We start from the raw sequence: 15,241 nt of genomic DNA, 5'->3' as shown, positions 1-15,241 counted from the left end.
TGAGGCTGTCATCATCTGATTGTGTGGGTCTTAACGGCCACTGTCATCATCTGATTGTGTGGGTCTTAACGGCCACTGTCATCATCTGATTGTGTGGGTCTTAACGGCCACTGTCATCATCTGATTGTGTGGGTCTTAACGGCCACTGTCATCATCTGATTGTGTGGGTCTTAACGGCCACTGTCATCATCTGATTGTGTGGGTCTTAATGGCCACTGTCATCATCTGATTGTGTGGGTCTTAACGGCCACTGTCATCATCTGATTGTGTGGGTCTTAACGGCCACTGTCATCATCTGATTGTGTGGGTCTTAATGGCCACTGTCATCATCTGATTGTGTGGGTCTTAACGGCCACTGTCATCATCTGATTGTGTGGGTCTTAACGGCCACTGTCATCATCTGATTGTGTGGGTCTTAACGGCCACTGTCATCATCTGATTGTGTGGGTCTTAACGGCCACTGTCATCATCTGATTGTGTGGGTCTTAACGGCCACTGTCATCATCTGATTGTGTGGGTCTTAACGGCCACTGTCATCATCTGATTGTGTGGGTCTTAACGGCCACTGTCATCATCTGATTGTGTGGGTCTTAACGGCCACTGTCATCATCTGATTGTGTGGGTCTTAACGGCCACTGTCATCATCTGATTGTGTGGGTCTAAACGGCCACTGTCATCATCTGATTGTGTGGGTCTTAACGGCCTCTGTCATCATCTGATTGTGTGGGTCTAAACGGCCACTGTCATCATCTGATTGTGTGGGTCTTAACGGCCACTGTCATCATCTGATTGTGTGGGTCTTAACGGCCACTGTCATCATCTGATTGTGTGGGTCTTAACGGCCACTGTCATCATCTGATTGTGTGGGTCTAAACGGCCACTGTCATCATCTGATTGTGTGGGTCTTAATGGCCACTGTCATCATCTGATTGTGTGGGTCTAAACGGCCACTGTCATCATCTGATTGTGTGGGTCTAAACGGCCACTGTCATCATCTGATTGTGTGGGTCTTAACGGCCACTGTCATCATCTGATTGTGTGGGTCTTAACGGCCACTGTCATCATCTGATTGTGTGGGTCTTAACGGCCACTGTCATCATCTGATTGTGTGGGTCTTAACGGCCACTGTCATCATCTGATTGTGTGGGTCTTAACGGCCACTGTCATCATCTGATTGTGTGGGTCTTAACGGCCACTGTCATCATCTGATGTTTGATCTGAGAGATGGAGCTGATGGAGTATGGAACACGTGCCTGGCACAAGAGTTGGCAGGGCAGGATGGAGCAGCCGCAGCACAGAGGGGGGGCTAAGAGGATTAGTGCTGCTGCAAGCGGGTCCCCAGACCCTTGGATGGCAGCGTTGCATGTGGGGACCCTCCCACCCCACACACTTCCTTAGGACCCGTGACCACCAGGATGTTTTTATGCAAGCACTAATCCCGTTATACAATCCAGTACAGGCTGACTGCTGTGGTGGCTACAGATGGAGGGGGGATTTCAAATTCCCAAAACAACAGCATAAATTAGGCCGATGGGGTGACAGGGAGGCGGAAGTGAAAGGCCAGGAGAGACAGAATGTAGTTTCTTCTTAGATACATCATGGCATTGTGTTTGTCTTCATTCTGTAACAAGCTATTATATCAAAAAAAGATATGTAATAAATCAGGACAAAATAGAAAATACTTCTAGTCAATTTACTTCGACAGAGAGCTGAAATAAATAATGTACTATTCTAATGAGTCAGCTCCTTGGGCTCTGGTCAGACCTCCATAAAATAAACTCTGAACTATTACCCTTTCTACTGTTGTGGAACATAACTCAACTCAGTAAGCCTTAGCTCAGTCTGTCCACACAGAAACAGCCCATTGTCATGGATGGACAAAGAGTTTGACCATAGAGTTTGACCATATAGGCTCGAGAAAAGAGACATTATGACAGTCGTGGATGAAGACTGACTGCAGGGACCGCACACACAAATACATCTTGCAGGTTTTCTTCATCCACATACACACTGTCCAGTTTCCATGGAGGAGATCTTGGTCCTTTCTGCCATGGTGCCCGCCATCTGCAGAGAAGATATTTATACACAAACCACATGCCATACTCAACTGTGGGCACATTTACAGAGTGGAAAATCACCCAATTGACGTCTCCATCCAATGGTGAACTAGTTGAAGATTCTGAGCACGTGTTCCATCTTTAAATTTAGGCTATATCAACTTGCAAAACATGAATTACCAAAAGCCACGACTCAACATGTTTTTTACAGCAAATCTCAACAAATAATATGAAACAAATATTTATCTTTGCTGCAAATTTCAATCACAATGAACAGTAGGACTAGACTAATGTTTGTACAGCATTGGCTGTTCAATCTGCCCTTCTCAGAGACTTTGTTCTCAAAAACTCCCATGGTGTGAGACTGAATAGTCAGGAGAAACAAAAAGGAAGAAATACCAGTGTGTGAAAGCTGTGAGAGGCGCATCCTTTTATTTTATCTCCTGCCAACCGTAACCAATGCCAAGAAAGAACAAATCCCCAAAATATAGGCCTACTGTTCTCCCTCCCTGGCTCACTCCCTCCCTTTTTTCCCGCTGGAGAGATGGTGGCGAGAGAAGGAGTGTTATTGTGCATTTCATTGCCTGCTGCTGCAAACAGACTCATACACTCAATGCAAAGGACACCTCAAGTGCATGGTACTGCGTCTATAAAGTGGAATCAAAGAACCTGTCCCAATCTAATCGAGGGACCACAGATTGTTATCAACATGTCGTAATGTCAAAAGAAATCCATGAAACTCTCATTATCTGCCCTCACTAGAGGCGTCTCCCCGGTGGCGTTCAATCCCAACCTCTCCACAGCTCCTTGCATTCAATCATTTCCCCCCACACCTAGGACACAGCAGACGGTATACCAATCCTGCAATTAATTTCAAAAAGGCCTTCAATCGGCTGGCCTGTCTAGATGTGCACCATGGGTCAGCTCTCTAAATCCAGGCAGCTGACACCAAATCAATTATGTCACGGCTGTTAGGTAAGCAGAATGGAGACATCCATACTGCCCTACCAAGCAAAAAGGCAGTAACTGTTCATAGCGTGGAACTGAGAAAAAATGCTTTTATTTACCTTGGTTTCACAGTAACTTTATGCAGTTACTGCTAACATGACCCCCATTTTCTCCAAAACACAATAGAGGCAGGATACTTGTCCACATGATTAAGCATGTATTTAATGTAGCAAAAATTACATTAAATCCTTTTCGACCAAATGAGCAGTTACTGCCTTTTTGCTTGGTAGGGCAGCATAAAGAGCTGGAGAAACCAGCCTAAATATTCAGGCATGTTGGCCACGGCTCAGCAATTTGCTGCTCCCTCTGTCACGTTCCTGACCTATTTCTGTTAGTTTGTTGTATGTGTTAGTTGGTCAGGACGTGAGTTTGGGTGGGCATTCTATGTTGTCTGTTTCTATGTTGGTTTAAGGGTTGCCTGGTATGGCTCTCAATTAGAGGCAGGTGTTTGGCGTTCCTCTAATTGAGAGTCATATTTAGGTAGGTTGTTTCACAGTGTTCGTTGTGGGTGGTTGTCTCCTGTGTCAGTGTTTGTCGCACCATACGGGACTGTTCGGGTTGTTTGTAAGTTCGGTCTTTTGTGTAGTCATTTTCCTGTTCGTGAGTTCTGCGTTTTATGTAAGTTCGCATGTCCAGGTTTGTCTACTCCGTTTGTTGTTTTGTTAGTTTATAGTCAAGTTCGTGTTTTCGTCTGTTCTTAAATAAATATGTCATCATACCTCGCTGCACATTGGTCTTCAGATCCCTCTCTCCTCTCCTCGTCCGAGGAGGAGGAATTAGAGAATCGTTACACCCTCTCACTCCCTCTTGGTGCCAATTGTACAGAACCCACTCTGGACCAGACAAGCCGCTAATTACTTTGGTTTCTTTAGCTTTTTCTGTATTTTACAGCAATATTTCCCTGACAGCTAAGGGATGCTGAATAACGAAAAGGACATGACTTTGGTTAGGTTCTTAAGAATTTAGGCAAAATTAGGCTATATGGAGTAGTATTCGTCTTTCAAAACAGACAAGACTTACATTTCAAACACACAGTGAACAAATCAAACAACAATAATAACTATTATTTTAAGAGATATTCAGTAAATAATGTAATCCAAAGCGTCTGTGGCACCTCCTTCCCATAAGCACTCGTGTTTGTTACACCTTCATGAGAAGGTGCAAGTTGCCCACTACACAGCCTAACCACCAGATAGTGGTGATGGGGTAAAATATCAATACAGGTACATATCATAATATTATTTTGGATGATATTATATCGATATTTTGACTCCAAGTATTGATTCGTAAAAATCTCTCACTCTCCAGTCAAAAGTCTGGATACACCTACTCTTTCAAAGGGTTTTCTTTATTTTTAACTATTTTCTACATTGTAGAATAATAGTGAAGACATCAAAACTATGAAATAACATATATATGGAAAAATGTAGTAACCAAAAAAGTTATCAACAAATCAAAATACATTTTATATTTGAGATTCTTCAAAGTAGCCACCCTTTGCCTTGATGACAGCTTTGCACACTCTTGGCATTCTCTCAACCAGCTTCATGAGAAAGGCCCCTGGAATGCATTTCTATTAACAGGTGTGCCTTGTTAATTTGTGGAATTTATTTCCTTAATGTGTTTGAACCGATCAGTTGTGTTGTGACAAGGCAGGGTTGGTATACAGAAGAGAGCCCTATTTGGTAAAAACCAAGTCCTTATTATGGCAAGAACAGCTCAAATAAGCAAAGAGAAACTGCAGTCCATCATTACTTTAAGACATAAAGGTCAGTCAATGCGGAAAATGTCAAGAACTTTGAAAGTTTCTTCAAGTGCAGTTGCAAAAACCATCAAGCGCTATGATGAAACTGGCTCTCATGAGGACCGCCACAGGAAAGGAAGACCCAGAGTTACCTCTGCTGCAGAGGATAAGTTCATTAGAGTTAACTGCACCTCAGATTGCAGCCCAAATAAATGCATCACAGAGTTCAAGTAACAGACATCTCAACATCAACTGTTCAGAGGAGACTACGTGAATCAGGCCTTCATGGTTGAATTGCTGAAAAGAAACCACTACTAAAGGGACACCAATAAGAAGAAGAGACTTGCAATAGACATTAGACCGGCGGAAATCTGTCTTCACAGTCCAAATTTGAGATTTTTGGTTCCACCCGCCGTGTCTTTGTGAGATGCAGAGTAGGTGAACGGATGATCTCCGCATGTGTGGTTCCCACCGTGAAGCATGGAGGAGGAGGTGTAATGGTGCTTTGCTGGTGACACTATCTGTGATTTATTTAGAATTCAAGGCGCAATTAACCAGCATGGCGACTACAGAATTCTGCAGCGATACGCCATCCCATCTGGTTTGTGCTTAGTGAGACTATCTTTTGTTTTTCAACAGGACAATGACCCAAAATACACCTCCGGGCCGTGTAAGGGCTATTTGACCAAGAAGGAGAGTGATTGAGTGCTGCATCAGATCACCCGACCACAACCCAATTGAGATGGTTTGGGATGAGTTGGACCACAGAGTAAGGGAAAAGCAGTCAACAAGTGCTCAGCGTATGTGGGAACTCCTTCAAGACTGTTGGAAAAGCATTCCTCATGAAGCTGGTTGAGAGAATGCCAAGAGTGTGCAAAGCTGTCATCAAGGCAAAGAGTGGCTACTTTGAAGAATCTAAAATATATTTAGATTTGTTTAACACTTTTTTGGTTACTACATGATTCCATATGTGTTATGTCATAGTTTTGATGTCTTCACTACTATTCTACAATGTAGAAAATAGTAAAAATAAAGAAAGACCTTTGAATGAGTAGGTGTGTCCAAACCTTTGACTGGTACTGTACGTAATGTCACGATTCCAAAGCTATACGATATTACAGATAACAAGTTAATTATCTCACATCTCGGAAAATATTTGTAATGATGTACTTATTGTTTACGAAATTCGTGCTAATGTTGGGTATTTGAGGTATCGCCCAATAGACTCCCATTCACTCCTTGAAGGAGAGCACTCCTTGTCCCAGAATCGCGGGTGTGTCACCGCCTTAACAATCCGTTCGTGGAGAGCTCCCTTCGGAAGGGAGAAGAAGAGAAACTACCTCTTGGGAATGGCCACCATGGATCCGAAGGGAGCGCTCCACGAACGAATCGTTAAGGTGGTGACACACCCGTGATTTATGTTATACTGTAGTTTAAAGATACTCACCTTGTGTTCCTTGTTCTTGTAAAGAATAAGATTTGTGTTTTCCTTAGAAGATCATCCTTGATTGTGTTGGAGTGTTTGAGAAGAAAAAAAATACCTCAATAGAGAACTTTGTTCAATTAAGAAAACCTGCTCCTGACTTGTTTATTCCACCTTTCCGCTTTAGATCAACCTCAAAGTACTTGGTCCACTCACAATGGTGAGATTGTAGACTCCGAAATTGATAGTGAAGTTTGTTTAGGCGATTTTACAGCTAACTAGCTACTTTACTTGCTGATATTGTCTTTGGTGTTATTGTGTGTAGCTACGTTTGCTAGCTAGCTACCTAGCTAGCCAGCCAGCCTGCCCATAATGGGAACATTGCATTGTGGATTTTGTAGTTGACTTGAGCTGCAACAGATTTCCACAATTATTTTCCATGTTGCTACCAACCCTATTATAACACCAAAATGAAACATTTGTTCACAAAAAATATTGTGTCATTTAACACTGTAAATTAAAGGAATGAGTGGTTTTGGGAGGATTTTTCCTTTAAGCTGCAATCCATGACATTTCTGTCTCAAATGCAGTATATATTATCCTGTAACTGTGTGAATGGATGGGGGAGGGATGTGTTTTTTAAATAAATGCAGGTACTAATATGCTTGGCTAGAGGGTAGAGTGGCAACTGGCAAGCGAGGATTGAAAAGCATCCCAGCTCTGTTCCCATCTGCTCGGACTATACAGGCAGATGGAGGCGAGCTGAGCGTGCCCGGCTGGCTCATCGCTGGTTTTGGGTCTGTCACACTGACAAATGAGGTGGTGTGGGGCTGAAGGTCAATGAATGCCTCATAGAATAACGCTAGGAAAGGGGAGGCAAATGTGCAGGTTTAGCCTGCTGACATCTCTCTTCCTCTTTCTTATGAATGAGGAGGTGAGAGACCATGTTGGCTCAGTGGAAATCTTCCACTGCCATAAGACTGCTAAATAGTTAACCAAATAGCTACCCAGACTATGTGCATTGACCCTTTTTGCTCTAACTTTTTGACTCATCATATACTCTGTTATTGTTTATTATCTATCCTGTTGTCTAGTCATTTCATCCCTACTTATATGTACTCAATTACCTCGTACCCCTGCACATCGACATGGTACTGGTACCTTGTGTTTATAGCCAAGTTATAGTTACTAATTGTGGATTTATTCCTCGTGTTATATTCCTTTTGACCTCGTCTTTTTTTCCTCTGCATGTTTGAGAAGGGCCCGTAAGTAAGCATTTCACCCGTTGTTTTATGAAGCATGTGACAAATCAAATTTGATTTGACCTTAGCCAGGTCTCGTCTTTGTCCCTGTCTGCTGCCATGTGCAGTCAACCACGTCTCCATGAACACTGACCCCATCGTCTACCTTCCGCTCACTTTATTCTTACTTTTGTCACGTTCCTGACCTGATTTCCTTTATTTTGTCTTTGTTTAGTATGGTCAGGGCGTGAGTTGGGGTGGGCATTCTATGTTATGTGTTTCTATGTTGGGTTCATGGTTAATTAGCCTGATATGGTTCTCGATCAGGGGCAGGTGTTTTACGTTTCCTCTGATTGAGAACCATATTTAGGTAGGCTGTTCACACTGTTTGTTTGTGGGTGATTGTTGCTGTGTCTGTCGCACCACACGGTACTGTTTCGTTTCGTTCTTTCATTCCTTTTCGTGTGTTCCTTCCTGTTCGTGCGTTCATGTTATATGTTCTCTAGTTCAGGTTTGTTCACATCGTTTATTGTTTTGTAGTTATCAAGTGTTCTTCGTGTTCGTCGTCTTGATTTAATAAATTCATAATGTATTCAACCAACGCTGCATATTGGTCCGATCCTTCTCGCCTCTCCTCGTCAGATGAGGAGGACGACTTAGACGAGCGTTACAGAATCACCCACCAACAAAGGACCAAGCGGCGTGGGAAAAAGCAGCAGCAGCGATCGCAGGATTTCTGGACATGGGAGGAAATTCTGGACGGTAAGGGACCCTGGGCACAAACTGGAGAATATCGCCGCCCTCGTGAAGAGCTGGAGGCAGCTAAAGCCGAGAGGCGGTGGTATGAGGAGGCACCACGGAAGCGAGGCTGGAAGCCTGTGAGTCAAGCCCAAAAATGTCTTGGGGGGGGGGGGGGGCTACAATGGAGTGTGGCGAAGTCAGGTAGGAGACCTGCGCCAACTCCCCGTGCTTACCGTGGAGAGCGAGAGTACGGGCAGACACCGTGTTATGCGGTAAAGCGCACGCTAGATTGAGCATTGAGCCAGGTGCCATGAAGCCGGCTCAACGCGTCTGGTCTCCAGTGCGTCTCCTCGGGCCGGCATACATGGCACCAGCCTTACGCATGGTGTCCCCGGTTCGCCAACACAGCCCAGTGCGGGTTATTCCACCTCCCCGCACTGGTCGGGCTACGGGGAGCATTCAACCAGGTAAGGTTGGGCAGGCTCGGTGCTCAAGGGAGCCAGTACGCCTGCACGGTCCGGTATATCCGGCGCCACCTCCCCACCCCAGCCCAGTACCACCAGTGCCAACACCACGCACCAGGCTTCCAGTGTGTCTCCAGAGCCCTGTTCCTCCTCCACGCACTCGCCCTATGGTGCGTGTCTCCAGCCCGGTACCACCAGTTCCGGCACCACGCACCAAGCCTACAGTGTGCCTCAGCCGGCCAGAGTCTGCTGTCTGCCCAGCGGCGCCTGAACTGCCCGTCTGCCCAACGCCGTCTGAGCTGGCCGTCTGCCAAGCGCCGCCTGCGCTGCCCGTCTGTACTGAGCCTTCAAAGCCGCCCGTCTGTACTGAGCCTTCAAAGCCGCCCGTCTGTCCTGAGCCTTCAGAGCCGCCCATCTGTCCTGAGCCTTCAGAGCCGCCCGTCTGTCCTGAGCCTTCAGAGCCGCCCGCCAGCCATGAGCCTTCAGAGCCGTCCGCCAGCCATGAGCAGCCAGAGCCGTCAGCCAGCCATGAGCAGCCAGAGCCGTCAGCCAGCCATGAGCAGCCAGAGCCGTCAGCCAACCATGAGCAGCCAGAGCCGTCAGCCAGCCATGAGCAGCCAGAGCCGTCAGCCAGCCATGAGCAGCCAGAGCCGTCAGCCAGCCATGAGCAGCCAGAGCCGTCAGCCAGCCATGAGCAGCCAGAGCCGTCAGACAGTCCGGAGCTGCCCCTCAGTCCGGAGCTGCCCCTCAGTCCGGAGCTGCCCCTCAGTCCGGTGCTGCCCCTCAGTCCGGTGCTGCCCCTCAGTCCGGTGCTGCCCCTCAGTCCGGTGCTGCCCCTTAGTCCGGTGCTGCCCCTTAGTCCGGTGCTGCCCCTTAGTCCGGTGGGGTTAATTTGGAGGGTGGCCATTAGGAGGAGGTTACGAAAGCGGGGATTGACTATGGTGGGGTGGGGACAACGTCCAGAGCCAGAGCCGCCACCGTGGACAGATGCCCACCCAGACCCTCCCCTAAAGTTTTAGGTGGTGCGCCCGGAGTTCGCACCTTGAGGGGGGGGGGGGGTTCTGTCATGTTCCTGACCTGATTTCCTTTATTTTGTCTTTGTTTAGTATGGTCAGGGCGTGAGTTGGGGTGGGCATTCTATGTTATGTGTTTCTATGTTGGGTTCATGGTTAATTAGCTTGATATGGTTCTCAATCAGGGGCAGGTGTTTTACGTTTCCTCTGATTGAGAACCATATTTAGGTAGGCTATTCACACTGTTTGTGGGTGATTGTTGCTGTGTCTGTGTATGTCGCACCACACGGTACTGTTTCGTTTCGTTCTTTCATTCCTTTTCGTGTGTTCCTTCCTGTTCGTGCGTTCATGTTATATGTTCTCTAGTTCAGGTTTGTTCACATCGTTTATTGTTTTGTAGTTATCAAGTGTTCTTCGTGTTCGTCGTCTTGATTTAATAAATTCATTATGTATTCAACCAACGCTGCATATTGGTCCGATCCTTCTCGCCTCTCCTCGTCAGATGAGGAGGACGACTTAGACGAGCGTTACAACTTTCCGTATTTCATTTTTGGTATTGAGGATAAAACAGCCATCTATTATTAGTTCATGATTCAATGCATTTCTCCCATAAGTGGATAATAGTAGAGCACTTGAAGCAGTACTTGTACAGCAAGCAAACATCTGCCAAATAATGTAAAACAGAACAGGCCCAGTTTCTAAACAACCTTTTACAGAAAGAGACGATTCAGACCAAACCAGCAAGACCAGTTTAACAGAGCAAGAAGGAATGACAGCCATCTCATCTTACAACATTGTAATGTGGGTAAATCATCTAATCCTACGTTTGCCCTATAGCCAGAGCCTTTCCTCCAACAGTCCAAGGGTACAGTGTTCTGGGGGGGACAGCAGTGGGTCTTATTTTCAGGTAGTTTGCACTTTCATACCAGAGTACTTTAAAGCACTGAAAGGCGATTGTTTTGCAGGAGAGAAAAATAAAAACAACTCCCTATGTGACTTATCTAGGAAGTAGCGCAACTCTGAAAATATCAATAGCCTTAGCTTTTCTATCTCCAGGAGAACATAGCTCAAAAATAAACAACTTAAAGTTGATTTGTAAATGACAAAGCTATGTGGTGTTGAACAACACTGTCAGAGCGGAATGCTACAGACTTAGTGGCCGGTAAAAGTAATATCACAACATTCTTTCCCTCTGCATACTCAGAAAAGGCAATGCAGAATACTCCTCCTGGCAAAAGTACTGAGAAGCAATTATGTTAGCTGTCAATGACTGTGTTTATGTTATTCTGGTTGCAAAAATACTTTCCCTAACATCTTGACAAAATCACTGAATTGGAGGACAATCAAGAGGGAGTTAACAGTCTAACAGTGTTCTCTGAGCTGCAGGAGCATAATAGGACATTAAGAAATGTCCCCATCTATTATGTGGAGATAGTTGCTGAAGGCTCAAATTCAAATTTACTCTGTAGGAAAGAGAGGAACAACCTCGCAACATAACCCATGCGGCAAGGACTGTTCTCTTTCAGTCGACTCAGTTTGACATCTCACTATGGGACACGCCCTCTTTTGCGGGTCATTGGTTGAAGCCTTACTCAATCACGCCTAACGGGCCAATCAGAGCTTTGTGGGTGTACGCCCTGTGTGTCTATATAATACCCTGCACTGCTCTGGTTTCCTCATTCCTTGCCTCTTCACAAGTCTATTTGGTCACTATCTGGTTAGTAGCCAGTTAAGAGGCTTTCTTCAGAAAACTCGCTCTCAACTTAACTGTTCCTTTCAGTGTGGGTTACCACCCTACCACGGAGCTTTGTGTGGCTTATTTTCTATTTCAGGAATTCTGTTAACTTCAGCTTCACTTCAACGAGTGAAGTTACCTCAGCAGAGCTTGTTGTCGTCGGCTAGCTACGTACACCTGTTGCCTGGCCTACACACAATTGCTCTCTCCGTCGGTTCCCACCGTTCGGAGTTAGCTAGCTGAACTTGAGTGTCTTGGCTAGTTAGTGGGCTAACCGCAACACTGATGTTTTAGCGAGCAACCTCTGGGCTAAACACTCTTTCAGTTTGTTTGGCTAGCACGAACGGTGCGGTTTCTTCAGTGTGTTACCCCACCATTGAAGCACCATCTCTTTTACATTCCCCTGTGAAAGATAACCCTGCAGTTCCTTCTACCTCAAGTTACTTGGTTTACACACCGAGTTGGGACTTGGTATCTCACGTGATGGCTCGGCTAGCTGGCTATCATCACTCCGGTGAAGATGGCCAGCTAATTAGCTAGCATTACTTTTGGCTCTACTTTCATTACACTGAAAGTATAAAGACTGTATTTATTTCCCAACACCCTGGTAAATAAAGCTTTCGGTTTCTGCTTACCTGGCTTAAGCTCACGTTACCCCGTGTCTCTCCCAACTTTGCGTCGTAGTAGCAGTGCATGGAGTGGCTAGCTAGCCTCCCGGTAATTCCATTTGCTTTCGTCCATCCGGTCGAAACGAGATGTCGACAGGCTTACTGGCCAAGTTGTCAGAGAAGAGGGAGAAAAAGCAGCACAAGCCTAGCAAAGCTTGCCCTGGCAATTGCAGGCATTACATGTCCGGGACTAATTCCCATCCGCTCTGTACTACTTGCCTCGGCGTTGAACACGCTATGCAGGCTCTTGTCGACCCCGCTAGTTGTGTGCATTGCGCTCAGCTGGGCTCTGGTGTCCTTAGACGTAGAGCGAAGTACATGGGAAGGTATTGGCCAGGCCCCGTCCTTGCTCGAGGATGACTCCATTGACCACGAAGTACCAGAGGGAGAAGCTACTCAGGCATCCCCTCAGTCTGCGCTTCGGGCTGATTCGGAGAACCCCCAACTTTCAAAGGGGGCAGACCTTAATTCCAACAAATCCGGAATTGAGGACTAGGGCAGTGGCAGTCACAAAATTTCGTCAGTTGGTGATTGTCAAGCAAATAACTTGGTCTCACGGTAATTGACCGTTAATTAACATAAACACATTTAGCAGCTCATGGCTTGCAGAAATAGCCTACAAGCTACTGATGCTGACCTTTGGAACATCTACATTTTAAAAAGTCTAATAAATCCATGTAATATAGCCTACACCTTCACAACAAATCCATTATTTATTTTAAACTGGTCTAAAGAAGCATGATATGAAGAAAATGTAGTCTATTTCAGAAGAAAAGAATAGCATACTTTGAGTTGTCCTTATGTTAGGTCCTGATGTGGCTATGATAAATGGCTGTGGGCTACACTAGTTAATTTAGCAGACAAGATTTGCTTATAATTCCGTGGCATTATTTTATATTATTTTATAGTATGAAGAATACAATTGAACATTGCTGAATAAAATATAAATATTTTCTCAATGATTTGAGAGAGTGCAGCTATTCTGTGTTGAGTGGTTAACAAAGAAATAGGTACTCCTATATGCTTAATTTAGAGTTGTTAATGTAACTTGAGTTCTAAAAACGCTAGGCTATATGTTTGGATTTTTAATACATTGTAAGGCTGCACGATGAGACTAATGATGATTTGAAAAAAGTCGCTTGAAAGGCATGAGCTCTGCTTTGTTTTTTGCGCAGGCTGTACACACTACATCAGTCACACATTCACAACTTGACAAGCACTTGATAATGCCTATAATTTCACTCCCTCATCCCCTTTGTGGCCGTAATGCACCCTAAAAAAAAGACATGCCTTTTGCGGCCCAGGGTGCTGCGTTGTGCCCTTCTCCCTGAGTGTGCTGCCAATCCGAAGCATCTCTCACTCACACGGCTCGCCGTCACGGGTCTTTCTCACAGGCTACAAGTTAAGACAGACACAATGGGGATGCAACTGTGCTCATCCTTCCGAGGTGTATATTGAAGATATTGGATGAACTGTCCACATTTACTTTTCGTCAGCCAACAAGATGAGTAGGCCTAATGAACAGCAAAAGCACTAGCCTATGTCAATCTACTATCCCCCATAGTACAAAAGTCAACATATTTTATTCTGTGCGAGAAATAAATATTCCAAACAGTCTGGGACAGTTGTGGGATGCGATAAATCCCAAATGAATACAACCAACCACTAGCAGCAAAAAACCTTTTTTACAAAATGTGGCTGACGCAACAGATCAGAATGTTTAGCTTAATATGTTGATAAACTATTAGACTATTTCTTCACATTACAAGTGCAGCAATGCGCACATGGTAGTAGGCTATAAGTGTGAATGTTCCATTAGCGGAAAACACCATTATCAAAAGTGACCACAAATGGGATTATGCATGTATTGCTTTTATTATAACGGTGCATTTTTATGATGAAAATGATCTTCCCCAAATGTGAAACTCACGAGCTGCTTATATATGCCAGTTAGACTCCACACTAGAGGTCGACCGATTATGATTTTTCAACACCGATACCGATTATTTGAGGACCAAAAAAGCCGATACCGATTAAATTGGCCGATTTTTTTATTTATTTATTTGTAATAATGACAATTACAACAACACTGAATGAACACTTATTTTAACATAATATAATATATCAATAAAATAAATTTAGCCTCAAATAAATAATGAAACATGTTCAATTTGGTTTAAATAATGCAAAAACAAAGTGTTGGAGAAGAAAGTAAAAGTGCAATATGTGCTATGTAAGAAAGCTAACGTTTGAGTTCCTTGCTCAGAACATGAGAACATATGAAAGCTGGTGGTTCCTTTTAACATGAGTCTTCAATATTCCCAGGTAAGAAGTTTTAGGTTGTAGTTATTATAGGAATTACAGGACTATTTCCCTCTAGACAATTTGTATTTCATTAACCTTTGACTATTGGATGTTCTTATAGGCACTTTAGTATTGCCAGTGTAACAGTATAGCTTCCGTCGCTCTCCTCGCTCCTCCCTGGGCTCGAACCAGGAACACAACGACAACAGCCACCCTCGAAGCAGCGTTACCAATGCAGAGCAAGGGAAACAACCACAGGCTCAGAGCGAGTGACGTTTGAAACACTATTAGCGTGCGCTAACTAGCCAGCCATTTCAATTCGGTTACACCAGCCTCATTTCGGGAGTTGATAGGCTTGAAGTCATAAACAGCGCATTGCTTGACACACAACGAAGAGCTGCTGGCAAAACGGACGAAAGTGCTGTTTGAATTAATGTTTACGCGCCTGCTTCTGCCTACCACCACTCAGTTAGATACTTAGATACTTGTATGCTTGTATGCTCAGTCAGATTATATGCAACGCAGGACACGCTAGATAATATCTAGTAATATCATCAACCATGTGTAGTTAACTAGTGATTATGATTGATTGATTGTTTTTATAAGATAAGTTTAATGCTAGCTAGCAACTTACCTTGGCTTACTGCATTCGCGTAACAGGCAGTCTCCTTGTGGAGTGCAACGAGAGAGAGGTAGGTCGTTATTGCGTTGGACTAGTTAACTGTGAGGTCCACCGTTCCTAGGCCGTCATTGAAAATAAGAATGTGTTCTTAACTGACTTGCCTAGTTAAATACATTTTAAATAAAGGTGTAAAAAATAAATAAAATAAAAATACAGATTTC

General features: G+C 44.6%; 1 protein-coding gene across 4 annotated transcripts in view; it reads right to left on the bottom strand.

Moving 5' to 3' along the window:
* LOC139530899 (lateral signaling target protein 2 homolog) overlaps positions 1-15,241 on the bottom strand; it is a 67,565-nt gene that overhangs the window by 40,007 nt on the left and 12,317 nt on the right. The window contains exon 1 of one of the 4 annotated variants that reach the window (XM_071327685.1): positions 12,062-12,359. The exons of 1 other annotated variant lie outside the window; for it this stretch is intronic. In XM_071327685.1, coding sequence (XP_071183786.1) covers positions 12,062-12,121 — 60 coding nt within the window. In that variant the 5' untranslated portion in view covers positions 12,122-12,359. Of the gene's footprint in view, positions 1-12,061; positions 12,360-15,241 lie in introns of those variants that run through there. 2 more of the 4 variants (XM_071327684.1, XM_071327687.1) reach the window with 2 other exon arrangements.

The sequence above is a fragment of the Salvelinus alpinus genome, chromosome 9 (assembly GCF_045679555.1).
Source record: "Salvelinus alpinus chromosome 9, SLU_Salpinus.1, whole genome shotgun sequence".
NCBI classification, from domain to species: domain Eukaryota; kingdom Metazoa; phylum Chordata; class Actinopteri; order Salmoniformes; family Salmonidae; genus Salvelinus; species Salvelinus alpinus.
This window is presented reverse-complemented; position numbering and strand designations above follow the sequence as displayed.